General features: G+C 47.0%; 1 protein-coding gene across 4 annotated transcripts in view; it reads left to right on the plus strand.

Moving 5' to 3' along the window:
- Window positions 1-17250, plus strand: part of LOC135261416 (RNA-binding motif, single-stranded-interacting protein 3-like) — a 299499-nt gene that overhangs the window by 272741 nt on the left and 9508 nt on the right. For 3 of the 4 annotated variants that reach the window (XM_064347701.1, XM_064347703.1, XM_064347700.1), the window contains 4 exons: window positions 1968-2018; window positions 7066-7176; window positions 12078-12167; window positions 16365-16486. In XM_064347701.1, coding sequence (XP_064203771.1) covers window positions 1968-2018; window positions 7066-7176; window positions 12078-12167; window positions 16365-16486 — 374 coding nt within the window. The remainder of the gene's footprint in view (window positions 1-1967; window positions 2019-7065; window positions 7177-12077; window positions 12168-16364; window positions 16487-17250) is intronic. The other variant, XM_064347702.1, reaches the window with a different exon arrangement.

Genomic DNA, 17250 nt, shown 5'->3' on the forward strand with positions numbered 1-17250 from the left:
CAGCCTGCACACTAAAAGTAAATCATAAAACTTCAAATTGGATAAAGGAATTCCTATTCATTTAGAATTTGAAATTTGCGGTGCATAATTTAAAACGCCACATGCTCCACTGAGTTGTTTTTGTTTTTTGTTTTTTGGCAGTTAAATGTTGAATGAAGTTAATCCATGCTGGATATTCTTTTCATTTATTATCAGTTCAATCCAAACAATGCAAGTCCTTACCTAAGTGAGCAAATCTATATCAGATGTCAAGTACAGTGTCTCTTGCTTTGGACCAAAGGCTTCCTGAGATATCTAAAAGGTAGCAAAGCTTTTACAAAATGTTGAAATACCTGCACCCTGTGAATACACATCAAGAAAAAAATCATAGGAATTTCTAGTTTCTGTTTTGTTTTGGTAGAGACACAAACTCTCGACCTTCTCAAGTTCTCCCTATCTCTAAAGGACATTTTGTACTGCAAATCAATTTTGGTGGAAGATTTATAACAGCCTTTTTTTGTTTGTGCTGTGATATGTGCCCCCGTTTAAATTAGAATTTGATTCTAATGTTGGGATATAGATTCCCCCCTCCCAACCCCTCCCCCCACAGACAAGCCACTGAATGTCTGCTCGCATGACTTTCAGCAGCGCTGATTAAAACCCAGGTCCGGCCCTCAGGATGGGTACCAAGCGCCCGTAATCCTTGTTCCAAAGGCTTCCTAAATTGATTTAGCTAAAACAATGCCAAGGCTTTGTGGAATATTAATCCTCACAGTTGCAATATCAGCGCTGTTTCCTGTAATATTGCCCTTCAGTAAAAAGCACTCACAAGGTTATTCCTTCATCTTCTCTTTAACGATGAGGAAGTGGGGAGAAGCACAGAAAACCACTGGAACAAACAGGAAAAATATTTAACATCCCATTACTTGTATTTGACTCAAAGGGGGATTTATTATTTCTTACTTATATGTATCATATGGTGTAGTAACGCATGCATTACTATTAATCTATTCAATATCCATTATTATTGTTGAAGGATACATGATATATTTAATATGATTTGGGTTCTTTATATAGAAAACCAAAGCTCAGGTCAAGTCTTTAAGAGTTATTTTTTGTCATTTCTATGGGAAAGTCATTAACAAATGTACTTCATTACTAACCCCTTATAGCAAGGTTTAGAGATTATCAGATCGGAACAAACTATTATTTTACAGCAATTCATATTATTTTGCCCTTAATCTGACAGATATATGGAAAATATATGTGTGTAATGTAATATAATATATAATACAATATATGTAATATAATAATACGCTATGCTATATGCTAAGATAATAGATTTTAATTTAAAATATTGCATCTAGTTTTATAAAACAAAACATGTAATGAAAGAGCTACTAGAAGTAGCTTATAGTACAGTAAAGCTGGACAGCAGCGTTAATGTTACTTCCAAATTTAAGTGTTATGAGTCATGTTCATTTCACTCAGATATGACGCTTGGATAACAACTGAACAAAACGTTGGTTTTTCGTTTTTCGTTTTTGAGAGAGGAAAAAGCTAAATGTGTTATGTCCCATCAGAGTCGATTTGTATTTATGATGCTGGCTAGTTAAATAGATTTAGCAGTGAACTAATTCTGGCAGTTCATGGTTTATCTGACCCTGTGCTGTGTATTTTCCTTTCTGTGTTCTTTCATTCTCCGCACATGCTAAAGAGATCTGCTAGCTCCTTCCAGCTAACAGAAAAACTGCAGTGTGTTATGGAATTCGGTCCCCGCTGTTCAGAAATTGCCCGCAATTGAATGTTTTCTCTGGGAGAAAATGAAAGCTTGGATGGCGAGGCTGCTGTGAGGCTGTCTCTTGGTAAAACACTGCAGTGTTTAGCCTACGGAGTTATTGGGAGAGAGTTTATTTTGAGAGAGGGGATGAAAATTGAGTGTTGAAAGATTTGTCTTTGCTCATGACTCATATTTATATTTTATGCAGGTCCAGAGCACTTCATGGATGCCTCACCAACAGTATGTTATGCAACCAACAGTGAGTTATGATTATTATAATTGTTTTATTATTTTTGATTTGTTTATTGACCACGAGAGTTGATAAGGCTCAATGTAGGGAATTTAATGTAAGAGCACCACAGACATCTTATCTGACCTGAGTCATGGCAATGCTTTCCAGCACATGCAGTGCACTGTGTTGTAAGTGAAACTATTGTGCTCTTTTATCTGCTGGAGATATTATTTAGCCTGTAGAGAACATGTGTATGCAGCCCAACCCCACCTTTACCACTGAAGGAGCCTTGCCCGTGGCACTTGTGATGTGCAGTACCAGAGCCGAGAGAGAGAGAGAGAGACTGTGACCCTCTCCCCACTGTGACCATTACACAGCTCAGTTACCTTCACTCAGTGTGTAATTTATCCCTAGCAGGGGCTATATCGCCACACTGCCTCACCCAGTATAACCAGAGCTTTGAGTACTGTGTGTGTGTGTGTGTGTGTGTGTGTGTGTGTGTGTGTGTGTGTTTGTCTGTGTGTATGTGTGTTGCAAGGAAATCCTTTGCATTGCAAGTAAGTTGTATGGCAAAGCTAGGCTGCTAACTGGATGCTATAGGCCTGTATCACATTGTACACACAGGGACACTTTGGGAATCACCTATGTGGAGGCGTGTTTCGGGTGGGAACTGTAATCGGCCCGGAAGCCACGCCGGAGTCGTGCTCCATGTCCAGCGACCCTGTCGAACAGAGCGCGTGCGACTGTCCTCGGGATCGCTGCTGTGTTCTGGGCAGTGCCGTGTTATTGTCCGCTGGACCGGTGTCAAGTGTTCCAGACCCTTCTGTTCCCTCTGACAGGGGCCATGTGGCCCATCATCCCAACGGTTGCTTCTCGTTGTGGTTTTTTTTTCCACGTGGTTAGTGGACCGGCTCGGCCCCTCAGACCAGCTGTCACGGCGGCGCGCGGATCGCGGTCTACGCGCCGACGCGTGCGCATGCCGGGCTTCTCCAGCGCCGCGAATCCACACATTAAACTCAATGGGCCATGCCGGAATACGCCTCACAGCATATGTGTGGTATTAAGCCGTGGGGTTGAGGAACTGTTAGGAATGTTAATGTGTGATTGACGGTTTCAGATTCACCTCGCATACGAGAAGCACTGAAACGCCGATGCTGCTGCATCCCTGCGCAGATGTGCCTCAAAATGGACGAGGTCACGTTAATTGATGATGCATACAAAAAGGCCAGCCGTATGGATCACCTAAGCAAGTCTTCTAAGCAAATAAATGATATCATTGAATGTGTGTAAAGCATGGAACCACTGGACCATGGCAAGAAATGGAACTATATTCTATACTAGCAACTCCATTTTAAATCAAGGAAAAAGCTTGCAGCGTTTCTGTAAGATGAAAAGAGAAGTCAAAATGGATTTTTTTTTTCCATTACGTGACCGAAATCTCATGCTTAATAAAAAGCATCAGGGTTTCGGAAGGTTGATCGCTCAGGTTCTGACACCATGGCACCATGGCACACTTGATAAAAACACGTTCCCCAGGGAAAAAAACTTTATAATTAAATGTACAGTGAAGAAACTGAAATGATTGCAGAAGTGTACTTATTTATATAGGTGTGCGTACATTGTCAGGACCGTTTTTCTAAAACTGCTCATTTTTTCCCTTGTCCTAATAAATAGCTGTTAACGTGTGGTGTGCACAGAGTTTGCGGTCAGTTCTTCTCCTTTCTAGTTAATTCTCTCCCCAGCTGGCACCTCAAAAGGATCATTTTCTCTCTTTTAAAGAAGTGAAAAGGCGTACGGCGGGAGGCCTACCTCCTGTTCTTTAGGTGTGGCGCGGCCTCCTCTGCCACTCCTGCCTTCTCACTTTGAGGTTCTTTCAAGCTGTGGTACCAGCGCCAACGCTGCCTTTGTCTTTGACTCAGTACTCAGGTGCCTGTGTCACAGCCAACTGGAGATCAATCAGTACAGGTGCTGGAGAGAGAGAGAGTGCGAGAGGGAGAGGGAGAGGGAGAGGGAGAGGGGGTGGGGATTCAGTAAGGACCTGTCCGTCTAACATCATTTCACTTCACTGCATGACATTGCCAAGCAAAAACTATTTTGGCGGTCAATTCCTAACCAAAATTATGCAATTAACCATGTTTTTTTTTATTTTTTTAGTTTTTTTAATGTAAAACAAATAGACAACTTGTGGGCATCCTCAGTCTCTTTCAAGAAACCAAGTTTAATTAGCTTTTATGGGTCGGCCCTCATCAAATCACGAAGCCGTGTGCTTTCCCTGTGGTCTGATAACAGCCGCCCGGCGCTCTCGGGTCAAAAGGCGATTGAGAAATGAAAACACCGCATTCTGTTTATGGGAAAAGTTTACGCTAGAGGGTCTTGTCGTAATTGACCTGTCCGGACTGTAACTAGTTTGGGTTCATGCACCACTGGACATAGCAGGGGTCATGACAGTTACACTAACCGGTGGCTCCATCTTAGAAGCAGGGTGGTCTGGAGGGGTTCGGACACTGATTGGCAGACGTGATGCTGCTGGACTGCAATCCAAAAAAGTGGGAAGCTGTAGTTGTACTATTTAAAATGCTAACAGTTATTTTACTATACTCTCTATTTTACTATACTCTGTACTTTGTGCTAACTGACCACAATACTGGTATTTGTTATGGTTGCTGTAACTGAGCACACCTGAATCTCAGTTCTTTTATAAGAATAGGATTTATTGTGCTCAGTTCAGGTGAGAATAAACCAGATTATAATCTGATCCAGACACCATAGTCTCTTACTTGATCGATAGTAGAGGCGAGAAGTATGTGGGCACGCCTTTAAGAGGTTCAGAGAGAGGTTGCTCCGTTATTCGTCTTGGCTGCCAGACCAGCCCCCTGTAAGGGCAAGAAACATCTCGGCGCTCCGGGCCCATCCATCACCCTCGCTTCCAGAAGGCTGACCCACGCAAATTCCTCGGCTGCTTCAGTGACGCTGGGAACAGAGTGTGTTTTGGTGTCGTGCTACCATGACGACCATCATCCGCGCTCTTCCCACACCCCCACGTGCTCGCATTCCTCCGCGTGATCGTCTCAGCATAGCCAGCGCAGGGCCAATGACGTTAAGCACACCCCCTCCCTCCCCCCCTCCTCCCTCCCCCCCACCAAGAGAAGGAAGTACTGGAAGCACAGCTGACACTCGCGAGAGAATTGCATGCTATTAGCTCGCCCAATCAGAGTTGGCTAATTAGCTTCTTTATTACTGTCCCAGCAAAGCATTAATCTGTCTGACAAGGAATGTTCTGAAATAGCCCCATCTGCTGGCCGTTCCTATGCCTGCTCCACTCTCAGTTTGTATCAGCAAATCCCAGCTTTGCTCGGTGCATCGCTCATGTCTGAGGTGCTCAGCGTCTCGACATCTCCTGCACATCTTGGCTCTTCTTCACTGGCAATAGCAGAGGGTGTGCATATGTTAAGTCTGAGTGGCAGGCTCGTTGCACATGAGAATAACAGAGGGTCACAAAGGGTTATTAGTATACAGCTTATATCAAACCGCCCTCAGCCGTTCATATATATTCTCAGTCATACGTGTCAGATTTGTGGATGAAAACAACTTGCCATTATTCATACATAATTGATGCGTGAAAGCCCTCTCCAGTTTAAATGCCACTGACAAGATGTGCTTTCTCTTATGGTGTGTGTGTGTGTGTGTGTGTGTGTGTTGCGTGTGCGTGTGTGTGTGTGTGTGCGGCGTGTGCATGTGTGTGTATCTGTCTCTGTTTGTGTGTGCGTGTGTGTGTGTGTGTGTGTGCGGCGTGTGCATGTGTGTGTATCTGTCTCTGTTTGTGTGTGCGTGTGTGTACGTACAGAAAGGAATGTTTCTGTTGTGTGTGTATGTGTGTGTGTGCAGGCGTTTCTGTGCGCATGGTGTATGTGTGTGTGTGCAGAAAGAAAGCTTTCTGTTCTGTGTGTGTGTGCAGAAAAGAAGCTGTCTGTTCAGTGTGTGTGTGTGTGTGTGTGTGTCTGCAGAAGGGAAGCTTTCTGTTCTGTGTGTGTCTGCAGAAGGGAAGCTTTCTGTTCTGATGCGCTGAGGAGACAGAGCGATTCTGACCACAGATGTCTGCGCTGTTTGTTCTTCAAATAACCCCCAGAGAACATGCAGAAGGGTGTTTGGTACAGAAAAAAAGAACACAACTGAGGAGAGGAATGCTGCCTTTGAAATGTTTTACAAGTTGCCGGTTGAAATGTGGTTTATGTTAATATTTAAGGAACGATTCAGAGTTCATGTTACCTCTAGTTAAATTTATGATTTAGGAACAGCATGCTACTACTCACATGCTGGAAATGATAAGCCATTTTGCTGTCATAGTGTAACTGTGTAATATACAATAATCTTTACACAAACTTTGTGATCATACATATAGTTTTATGTGTATTAGTGTAGCTGGTATGTCATAGGAAGACTTAAATATAGAAAAACAAATAACCATTGCTTTTCTGGCTGTCTACAGATATGTAAATGATAACTTTAGTGCATGTGAAATAACTTACAAATTGGATTATGGAACTAGGATCATATCACATTATCACTGTCAGTCAGCTGAGAGGTTAAGATGTTTTCTTAGCAAGAGAACCTTTTTTTTAAACCAGCCAAACAAACTTCAGTATATTCCTGCCCTATGTTTTACTTTCCTCTAAAAGTAATAATTTTCTCCCACTGTCTGATAAAATGCCACCGTGGATCTGGGCCACTATGATCACATATTCTCTGGTAGAAGAGGCCTAATGTACTGCACACATGGTATTCTGAGTATTTGAAACATGCCAGATATTTATTACTGCATATGAACCTGAAAGCACTGAATACGTATTTCCACATACTGGATTTTTGCATTTCACGAAATAAAAAAAGTTACAGAAAAGTAAAGCGTACCACCTGACAGGTGTTGACCCATGGCATTCATCCCAATGCCCTCATGCACACATCAGTCCATTGGTACACAGTGCAGGTGTTTACAGTGCGTGTTCACAGTGCGCCCTCTTGTCCTCTGCGTATTTTAGGACGTACAGTAGCGCGTTGGCTCTCCTCTCGCCCGCAGGGTGCTGTGATCACGCCAGCCATGGACCACACCATGTCCATGCAGCCCGCCAGCATGATGGGGCCCCTCGCCCAGCAGATGAACCACCTGTCCCTGGGTTCAACAGGAAGTGTGAGTACCTCACCGCAGCTCCCTGCCGTTAAACTGGCTCACTCAGGAAGACAGGACGCGTGCAGTAATCCTGACAACAGCACCAAGAGAACTGTGAAGTTTGAATAAGACAGCATGGAGTTTGTAGTTGATAGTACTGCCTCTGGCTGCGTCGGGAAGCATGCCGTGCAATCCGAGGGTATGAAAGGAGCGTGCTGGAGCAGAGCAGGAAATGTACCACTCTGTCTCTGGTCATAACAGGAAATTATATTCTTGCTAAAATAGAAAGTGTGTATCTCAGGCTAAAACAGGACTTGACTCAGTCAGCACAGTGATTATGGTTCACCTTAAAGGTCCTTTAGTTTTGTGTCAAGGCCTTTGAACTTCAGTTCTCATGTTGCAGATACTGAGCCTGGAGTTGAGGACAAAGGTTTGAACTCCAGTGCATGTTTTCAGTGCAAGCTTGCCAGGGAATGATTTGCCATTCTCTTAAACTCCAAAGAAAGTATCTCACTAATCAGCACCAGCTGTAGTAACATTACGTGTGCTTAGATGGGCTGACAGATCAAGGTGTAGTTTTGGTCCTGTTGGAGTATGCTGTTGTGGGCTAGCACACAGGCTGTATTGTCTTCACTGAGGATAGGTGTGTCTCTCAGTGTAACTCATTTGTCGATGGCAATAGCGTCTTTCATACTGGGCTCTCTTTAAATGTACTCGGACCATTTTAAATGTGTTAATGCTTGACACTAAAGCCGCACGCCGAGGCCCTCAAGAAGACTTTGTGTTGGAAACGGCCGGAAAGCACCTGCGCCGATATCCTGCCAAACGATCTGCCGGTCACCATGGCAGCCCGGGCGCCCTGGCCTCGCCGGGGCACCAGGAGCGAGCCAGCGGCCCGCAGAACGTCCCTGGACCTTCTCTCACGGCCCGGGTCTGCCAGAGGTGCCAGCTGTGACTCCGCTCGGATAACAGAACTAAATGTTCCCGCCGGTCTCGGCTGCAGCGACCGGGGCGATCCAAGAACGCCTCGTTCGCCATTCTTTCAGAAGTAAAAAAAAAACACGGAGGGCTGTTCACGTTTGAAGTTTAAAGCTCGGTTTTTTTTTTTTAAACTTTGAGATCCGTATCTTTCCAGATGCCCGAACCCGGCTTGCGTATTGGGTCAGAAGCATCGCGCCTGGTTAGCAGCGCCGCGGCGCAGACCCTGCGTCTGCTGTCAGCGCTGTACTGTGCAGCGGGCCGGCCCTTGGATGGTCTTCCACGCTGAAAAGAGCGTTTGAGACTTCCTGTCGTCGGCGCTGGACGATGATGGACGGCTGGTCGCCGGGGAGGCGGGGCGATGCCGCGTGCGCTCGCTCGTCTTCCTCTCCGGCGCCCGCGGCCTCGCCGCGCCGGGGTCAGGCGCGTTTGACTCCTGCCAGCGGGGAGCCCGGTTGGGCCGGGCGGCGGTTACCCGGCGACCGGGCGGGGGGGCGGAGATTTCAGCCCCAGGCAGGCCCTGAGCTGCTGAACCGTGGCACCTCTGGAGAGAGCAGCGCCTGAGCGGAGCTGTGCGTCTGGCCTGCGCTGAATTAATCATGGAGCTCTGCGCTCCGTCTTCTCAGGCGCGTCCCTCCCTCACAGTCGCAGGTTAAGCCTGAGGCCGAACATCGGCTGCCGCTTACGCAGCGCCCAATCAGAGCGCCCCACATGAACCGCTGCACAGCCCTGCCTCTCATAGCACGTTTTACCATGGATTTCACATGGATACGGGCGTCTGCTAAATAATAATAATACAAATCATAATCATATGATCATAATAATAATAATTATTCAGCCATAATAATGATAATACTAATCATAATAATAATCATAATAATAATTGAGTCATATTTTCATAAGGCTTGGTTCAGATAGGCGTATCATTACTCCAGGAGACGGTGCCCAGGTTGACCCGGTCACACTGCGGTATTTAAAGGGGCTGGGTTTGGGGCGCGGTCCCTCCCCCTGCCCGTCTCCCCGCTCCTCTCCTCAGCGTATCATTACTCCTGGAGACGGTGCCCAGGTTGACCCGGTCACACTGCGGTATTTAAAGGGGCTGGGTTTGACCCGGTGGCCAGGTTGACCCGGTCACACTGCGAAAAGGCTGGTTGGCCGTCCCTCCTCGTCTCGCCGCTCCTCTCCCCAGCGCTCGGGCCGCTCTGCCGGCGCTGCCAGAGAGGTGATTTAATGAGCACATCTGTTCTGGGCCCGTCCTGGCCCGCTCCCCGCTGCCACAGCCGAGCCAAGCCTGTCTGAACCCGTCTGCCTTCCCCACGTCACACCCCCCCTCACCTCCTGCTCTGAACTAACTTTCTAATGGATGTGTCATAACTCTGGCTAAAGACTGGCATGGCACAGCATCTCTGATGAAAACCTTAATGATGGAAAAGACACTTGAATTAGAGATTTTACTTTACTTTACTTACTAACTGGAAAATACTTAGTACAGATAATGATATCATTTTTTTTTTATTTCATTACACATAAGACCATTCAGGCAGCTGGTCTGCACCCTGACAGCGAGGGGCAAGCTGTGAGACGTGTTTATGAGACCCCGAGAGACCGTCAGCATCATGCTCTGATTGGCCTGTGTGGAGCGTGAGAGTGAGGAAGTTCCCACAAGTGCACCTCATCAAGAGACTGTACCAAGCTGCTACTGAGCTGGTGCCTTTGTGTGTGTGTTTGTGTGTGTGTGTGTGTGTGTGTGTGTGTGTGTGTGTGTGTGTGTGTGTGTGTGTGTGTGTGTGTGTGTGTGTGCGTGTGTGTGTGCGTGTGTGCTTGCATCTGTGTGTGCATACGTTTGCGTGCGTGCATGCCCTTTGTGTGTGTGTGTGTGCGTGCGTGCGTGCGTGTGTGTGTGCGTGCGTGCGGGCGTGCGGGCGTGTGTGTGACAGATGACTGATCTGGTCAGAAGGAGCAGCCTCGCCGCCTGGTTTTACGCTGGGTTGTGGTCACACGCCTCTCAGCAGAGTCTGACTCACCGGAGGCAGCCGGGCTCCCCGGGCTGGACAGACAGCGTGACCTTTGTCACCTTGACAGCGTATTCCAGCAGAGCAGCAGACCTTTCACCCGCACACCAGCCGCCTCTGGCCTAAAGCTCTCTGCCTGCGCGTGCGGACCGCGGTGCTGGGGGCCAGACAGACGGACAGGTTCACAGGCGGGGCTGTCTGTGGAAACAACACCCGCCAGCCGCCGCAAACAGAGAGCGGTGGCCTCCTTACCCAGGAGCCTCTTTGCCTTTGGCTCTGCGTTGGGCTCAATTTGGCTGAGTGCATTGCATCCTCTCGTTTCCCCTGACGTCTCCGCGGCTGAGATAGCCGCTAAAATAAGTGATGGGATGAGGAGGGCAGCACGGCACCGGCATCTGCATGCATATCGCCCGGCTCCGAGAAGGTCACCCAATGAATTGGAGAGAGTTACAAGTGGATCATAGAGGAGGGGAGAAAGAGAGGGAGAGAGGGGGGGGGGAGAGAGAGAGAGAGAGAGAGAGAGAGAGAGGGAGAGAGAGAGACAGAGAGAGAGAGAGAGGGAGAGAGAGAGACAGAGAGAGGAGAGAGAGAGAGACAGAGAGAGGGAGAGAGAGAGAGGGAGAGAGATAGGGAGAGAGAGAGACAGAGAGAGAGAGAGACAGAGAGAGGGAGAGAGACAGAGAGAGAGAGACAGAGGGAGAGAGAGACAGAGAGAGAGAGACAGAGTTCAGCCACAGCACTCTCGCCCACGGCGGTGTGACGGTGCTGGGCTCCCTGCGGTGGCGGAGGCTTCCTTGGCGGCGTCGGTTAATCACCTGTAACCGTGGCCTTTAGCTCCTCTCATTAGCGGCGGAGCGGCAGAGCCGTGCCGGATCCATTACCGCCGCTGCCCGTAATGACACTGGATGGGAGCTGGGCAGCCAGCCAAAGAGGGCCGGAATGTTTTTCATTAACGCAGCGCTCCACCCTGGGAAGGGGGGGTTTGGTGGGGGGGGGGTATTTTCCGGCCTTTTTCCTTAGCATGGTGGGGGCGGGGGGCTGGGGGCGGGGGGGGGGGATAAGACACCAGCCCTACCGGTTTATCTCTCATCACATCCTTCTCTCATGCATTTTCTATCTGGCCTTGGAATTTTCTTCCCCCCCCCACATTCTCCACATAATCAGTGCCTGGCAGTGCCTCTGTCCTTCAGGTAATAGCCTGCCTTAATCCTTTAACAGTGGTATGGATGTCAGGAAGCCATCTGCCTGCTTTGTAAAAGGTGAATTGATCTTGCATTGCTGGTTGTTTCTTTCTTCTGCGGGCTGTCGCTGCCTCTCTGCTCTCGGTCGTATGAGGCGGTCATTGCTCCCCCTTGTGGCCACTGTGGTCACTGCATCTAATAGCATGTCTTATCAGGTGGCCTTGCAGTTACGTCAGCAGTAAGGTCAGCATGTCAGAGCTCTGTTCTCTGGCACTCAGGTTTTGGGTTTCAGTCCCAGATGGATTTCTCGTGCACCTTTCAACCAGATGTTTTTTCTCAATCAGCACAGTCTAAACAGATTGTGTAGATTATGGTTCTAAGTCTCAACAAAGTCATTTTGATCATATTCAGTTCATGTTCATCACTCATATGGAATAAAGGAATAGGCATCACTTGGTATATATATTTTGCGAACAAATTGCTTGTGTGAATAAGCGTGTGAAACTACCAGGTCAATAATGCCTTTCCCCAAACAGATCTCATGCCATCATGTCCTGATGTGTTTTTATCATTTTAGGGGTGTAAATGAAAATACACGTGGGATTTACAACTGTCATTATATAGAAAAACATTGTTTAATTTGAAAGTATATGTAAGCGCTGTTCTGTGTGCAGGATGGGTTGCATGTCTTTGGCCTTTGCCTTTGCCGCTGCCAAACCTGTAAGGTTGCGTGCTGTGTCTTCTGTTGCAGTACATGACCGCTGCGGCTGCTGCAGCGCCTATGCAAGGGACCTACATTCCCCAGTATGCTCCTGTGCCTCCGACCGCCGTCCCCGTGGAAGTAAGCGCCCCCAGTCTGACCAATCACCTGGGACTGCCCATGTGCATGGCTTCATGACAACCATTATTGCCTCACACACATGCACATGTTCCACACATACACATGTTCCTCACATGCCCATGCTCCAAACATGCACATATTCCTCACATCCACATGCTCCTCACATGCACATATTCCTCACATGCACATGCTCCTCACATGCACATATTCCTCACATGCACATGCTCCACACTTGTTCCACACATGTTCCACACATGCTCATGCTCCAAACATGCACATATTCCTCACATGCACATGCTCCACACATGCTCCTCACATACACATGCTCCTCACATGCACATCCATTACATTACATTACATTTATTTGGCAGACACTTTTATCCAAAGCGACGTACAAAATGTGCATTTCATGGTCATAGACAACTGCTAAACACAGGTTCAGTAAGGTACAATACTTATTTTGTACAGCTCCACACATGCTCCTCACATGCACATATTCCTCACATGCACATGCTCCACACATGCACATATTCCTCACATGCACATGTTCCACACATGCTCCACACATGCACATGTTCCACACATGCTTCACACATGTTCCACACATGCTCCACACATGCACATGCTCCACACATGCTCCTCACATGCACATGCTCCACACATGCACATGCTCCACACATGCTCCTCACATGCACATGCTCCACACATGCACATGCTCCACACATGTTCCACACATGCTCCTCACATGCACATGCTCCACACATGCACATGCTCCACACATGTTCCACACATGCTCCTCACATGCACATGCTCCACACATGTTCCACACATGCTCCTCACATGCACATGTTCCACACATGTTCCACACATGCACATGCTCCCACATGCACATGCTCCACACATGTTCCACACATGCTCCTCACATGCACATGCTCCACACATGCTCCTCACATGCACATGCTCCACACATGCACATGCTCCACACATGTTCCACACATGCTCCTCACATGCACATGCTCCACACATGCACATGCTCCACACATGTTCCACACATGCTCCTCACATGCACATGTTCCACACATGTTCCACACATGCACATGCTCCACACATGCACATGTTCCACACATGTTCCACACATGCACATGCTCCTCACATGCACATGCTCCACGCATGTTCCACACATGCTCCTCACATGCACATGTTCCACACATGCTCCTCACATGCACATGTTCCACACATGTTCCACACATGCACATGCTCCTCACATGCACATGTTCCACTCATGCACATGTTCCACACATGCACATGCTCCACATAAGCGCACAGACACACATCCAGCTCTCGCACCTCAGTCTTCACAAGTACAACTCCACAGCGCAGTGTAGGATACATTTTGAGCTCTTCATCTTAAATGTGCAATTTGTGTGCTATTTTTGTGCATTTTGTGCGTGCATGAGAGTGTGTTCATACTTTACAGGTGCTTTGCTTGTAAATTGTCCACCGTTGGTATTCTGACCTTTTTATATTTTATGATTGTTTTGCTTCGGCATACATGGGATTATGTTGTTTATATCATATGTCATACATATTATCTTTACATGGCTCAGTGTTTGAACCTCTCAACCGTCACACTGAACTAGTGCACAATGCCATATAACTTCTACGATGTGCTTGGCTAAAAAGACCTGAATCTCTTGTGGGTGGGATTCCAATTGGAGGAGGAAATTCAAAGCCGGATCCTTCTCTGTTGGTGCTGCTGTAAATAATGTACGCACTGAAATAAGTCCTAGTCTAATGTGACCAAAAGTACTTTGAGTGTAAAAAGCATTCATTCTTCCGGTAAATGTATCTGCTCTGGGGGAATAAACAAACACAAGGGATTGGCTGTTTTACAGGCTGCTGTAGTTAAACAGAACTCAAGGACATTTCCCAACTTTGGCTCCCTTGTCACTGATGATGCGAAAAGGGAATAGACCTAGCTAGCTAACTACAAGCTAACCAAAAGGAATGGTTAACATCCTGTTATTGTAGGTAACTTGTGTTTATATACGAGCTTAAATACAAAGAGCAGCAATCAAGGTTAACACAGTGAACATGACTCATTTAAGTTTTAGCCACTAACCAGTAATAATGCCTTAAGTAGTAATGCCTTTTCACATAATGTGGAATTCTGTGCTGCAGGTAGTCCACTGTAACACGTCAAAGCAAATAGCAGATGATGGGTACAGATGAAGTAGAAAAAGTTGGAGGGGTGGGCACAAAGAAACAGTTAGCCACACCCAACACCAGCCACCTTGCGAAACAGAGACTTGCTTTAACCAGTTACATATCACAGCAACCCTATGGCACAAAATCTAAAAACAACAAAGCTTGTTATATATGTGTGTGTGTGTGTGATTACACAGTGTATATACCGTACACACACACACACACACATCTCTACTCATCTTGTGAGTAATGGCAGCGTTTGGGACAGACAGACAGTTCAAGATCAGAACAGAGTTTGGAATAAGTGCCCCCGCCTGGACTCCAAAGTTGGCAGGTGCTGGAAATTCGGGTCATGTGGAGTTTTATTCACATGGCGGACGACAGGAACCGAGGTGTGAAATACTGCCATCGGTGATCCGTCTGGTTCCCCCGGCCCTCGCCATGCACGGGCCAATCCCTCAGGCCCAGGGCTGTTGATTAGCAAGTCAGTGGCTCGGATGACAGCGCCATCAGTCTCCCCGGGCTGCGCGGCGGAGAGGCCCCGCCTTCATTAGAGCGCTCCGAGAGCCTCGCTTGGGCTGCTCGCTCGCCGCTCGCTTGGGCTGCTCGCACGCCGCTCCCAACCGGAGCCCGGGAGGAACAAGACGTCCGGCTATTAGCCTGTCGGAAGCACTGGCCTTGCCCTGAAACTCACGTCCCGGTCCTGCTTGAGGTTATCAGACCAGCGGGCAGGCTGGTCCTGCTGACACCATTAACTTTGCCAGAGCAGGAAAGGTGGCCATGCCGACTCAGGGATCGCTGTATTCATTTTATTCACAGAGGACCCTTAATGTGGGGTTGTTAGCATGGTGCGCTTATGCACGTTGTCTGTATTTATAGACAGATGTTATTTGTGATGTCAATATGCATTTCCTGAAGCTTGTCTGTTTCTCTAACTGCCCAAGTAATTGTGATTTCTGATTTATGATTGTGATTTAGAATAGACTAGGGAATTATGTTTTGATTGTGTAAAATGCTGCCATTTAGAAGGGTGCTCTCTGTGGATTTGCTCTTGCCTAGTTTAGATTAAATTGGATTAGATTAGTTTATATTAGATTGGATTAGATTGCAAGAACTTTATTGTCCACCAATGGGAAATTTTCTTTTGGCTTCACCCATCAAAGCACTCAGTATACACATAGAGTACAGAATCACATGTACGAACACAAATTCATACTTATTCACATACAAGAGTTTACAAACTGTGTCAGGGCAGTACAGTGAATTTAAATACATTTCATTACATACTGTCGTACGCAGAGTTGAGCCGCTGTATTGAGTTGGGCAGTTGTATTATACTGGCTTTTTATAAATATCTTTGCTCTCCCTCGGTACTCTAAATCACCGTCCTTTAGGAAACGTTTCAATAGAAAGGTGCAGTAGTATAGCAGTGGACGGTATAATGTAATATTTATATTCTGTGCAATGATCTGTGAGTCACCCTGAATGAGATGGGTTCTGCCAAATGGCTTAAGAAGGAAAAGGGAACTCGGGTTAAGTGCTTTGCTCCCTTCCCTTCCTGAGGCAGTGATGAGTGGAAAGAGGGCCTGCAGTCGAGCGCTGTCTCTCCGGGTGTAGGGTGTCAGTACCCCAGAGCTTGAAGTTGAACTTCATGTTTGTTTCCAGAGAACCATTTTGGGGGGAGGAAAAGATGAAATAGGCAACAGCTGCCTTCACTGGCAGCTCATGGCCTGGAAACAGGGAGGAATTAATTCTTACCTTTGAACTGACCATCACCCTAGTCTCAGCTCCCTATTCATTGATTTTACAGTTTTTATAATCCACACAATGGGGCAGGTAGCCTAGTTCTTACTGTCATTTTGGATTATTTAGACAGCATATGCCCATATCCACATATTGTTTAAAGGGAACAATTCAGCCTCCCAGGTATCACAAGCTGAAATCTGAATAACTATGGAGAATCATTGCCTGCACTTCCTCCGCCCCCAGGGAGTGGTCACTGATGCCTCGCCCCAGACAGTCGCTGCCGTGTCACAGGAGGCCGGCGGTCAGCAGCAGCACATACAGGTCGAGGCCAGCGACCATGTCCCTGCCTACTCGTACCAGTCCAAGTGAGTACTGGGACTCATATGCAACAAGCAACTGGGAATTAGGGCCTACCAGAAATGTAGCGTTGACCTGAAGTGTCATGTACAAAAGCGCTTATGAAGATAGTGAGAAGGCCTTCTCCTTTATAGCCTCAACAACGCCCAACTGTCCCACCGTCTGTGCTGTTCATTGTTGTCTGCTTCAATGCTTAATAGCTGTTTTTGTTTACAATTATTTAAAATGTTCCATTAATGCACCCTATTTGTGTCTGGTACATTACTGGCAACCCTTTGTGTCTGGCACAGTACTAACTGCCCGTCGTGTTTGTTACAGTGCTAACTGCTGTTTGTGTCTGGTACTGCGCAAGCTGCTCATCATGTCTGTTACAGTGCTAAGTGCTTGTCCTGTGTGTTACATTGTTGAGTGCTTGTCCATTGTTGACTGCTCATAATGTCTGTTACAGTGCTAAGTGCTTGTCCTGTCCGTTACATTGTTGAGTGCTTGTCCTGTGTTGACTGCTCCTTGTGTCTGTTACTGAGCTTGCTGTCTATTGTGTCTGTTACAGTGCTACCTGCTTGTCGTGTCTGTTACAGTGCTAACTGTTCATCATATCTGTTAGTGTTAACTTAGCATCATGTCAGTTACAGTGCTAACTGCTCATTGTGTCTGTTATAGTCCCGACAGCTCATAGTGTCTGTTACTGAGTTCACTGCATAATTGTGCCTGCTACAATGCTAACTGCTTATTTTGTCTGTTACAATGCTAACTGCTCATTGTGTCTGTTACA

The sequence above is a fragment of the Anguilla rostrata genome, chromosome 8 (assembly GCF_018555375.3).
Source record: "Anguilla rostrata isolate EN2019 chromosome 8, ASM1855537v3, whole genome shotgun sequence".
In the NCBI taxonomy this organism is placed as follows: Eukaryota; Metazoa; Chordata; class Actinopteri; order Anguilliformes; family Anguillidae; genus Anguilla; species Anguilla rostrata.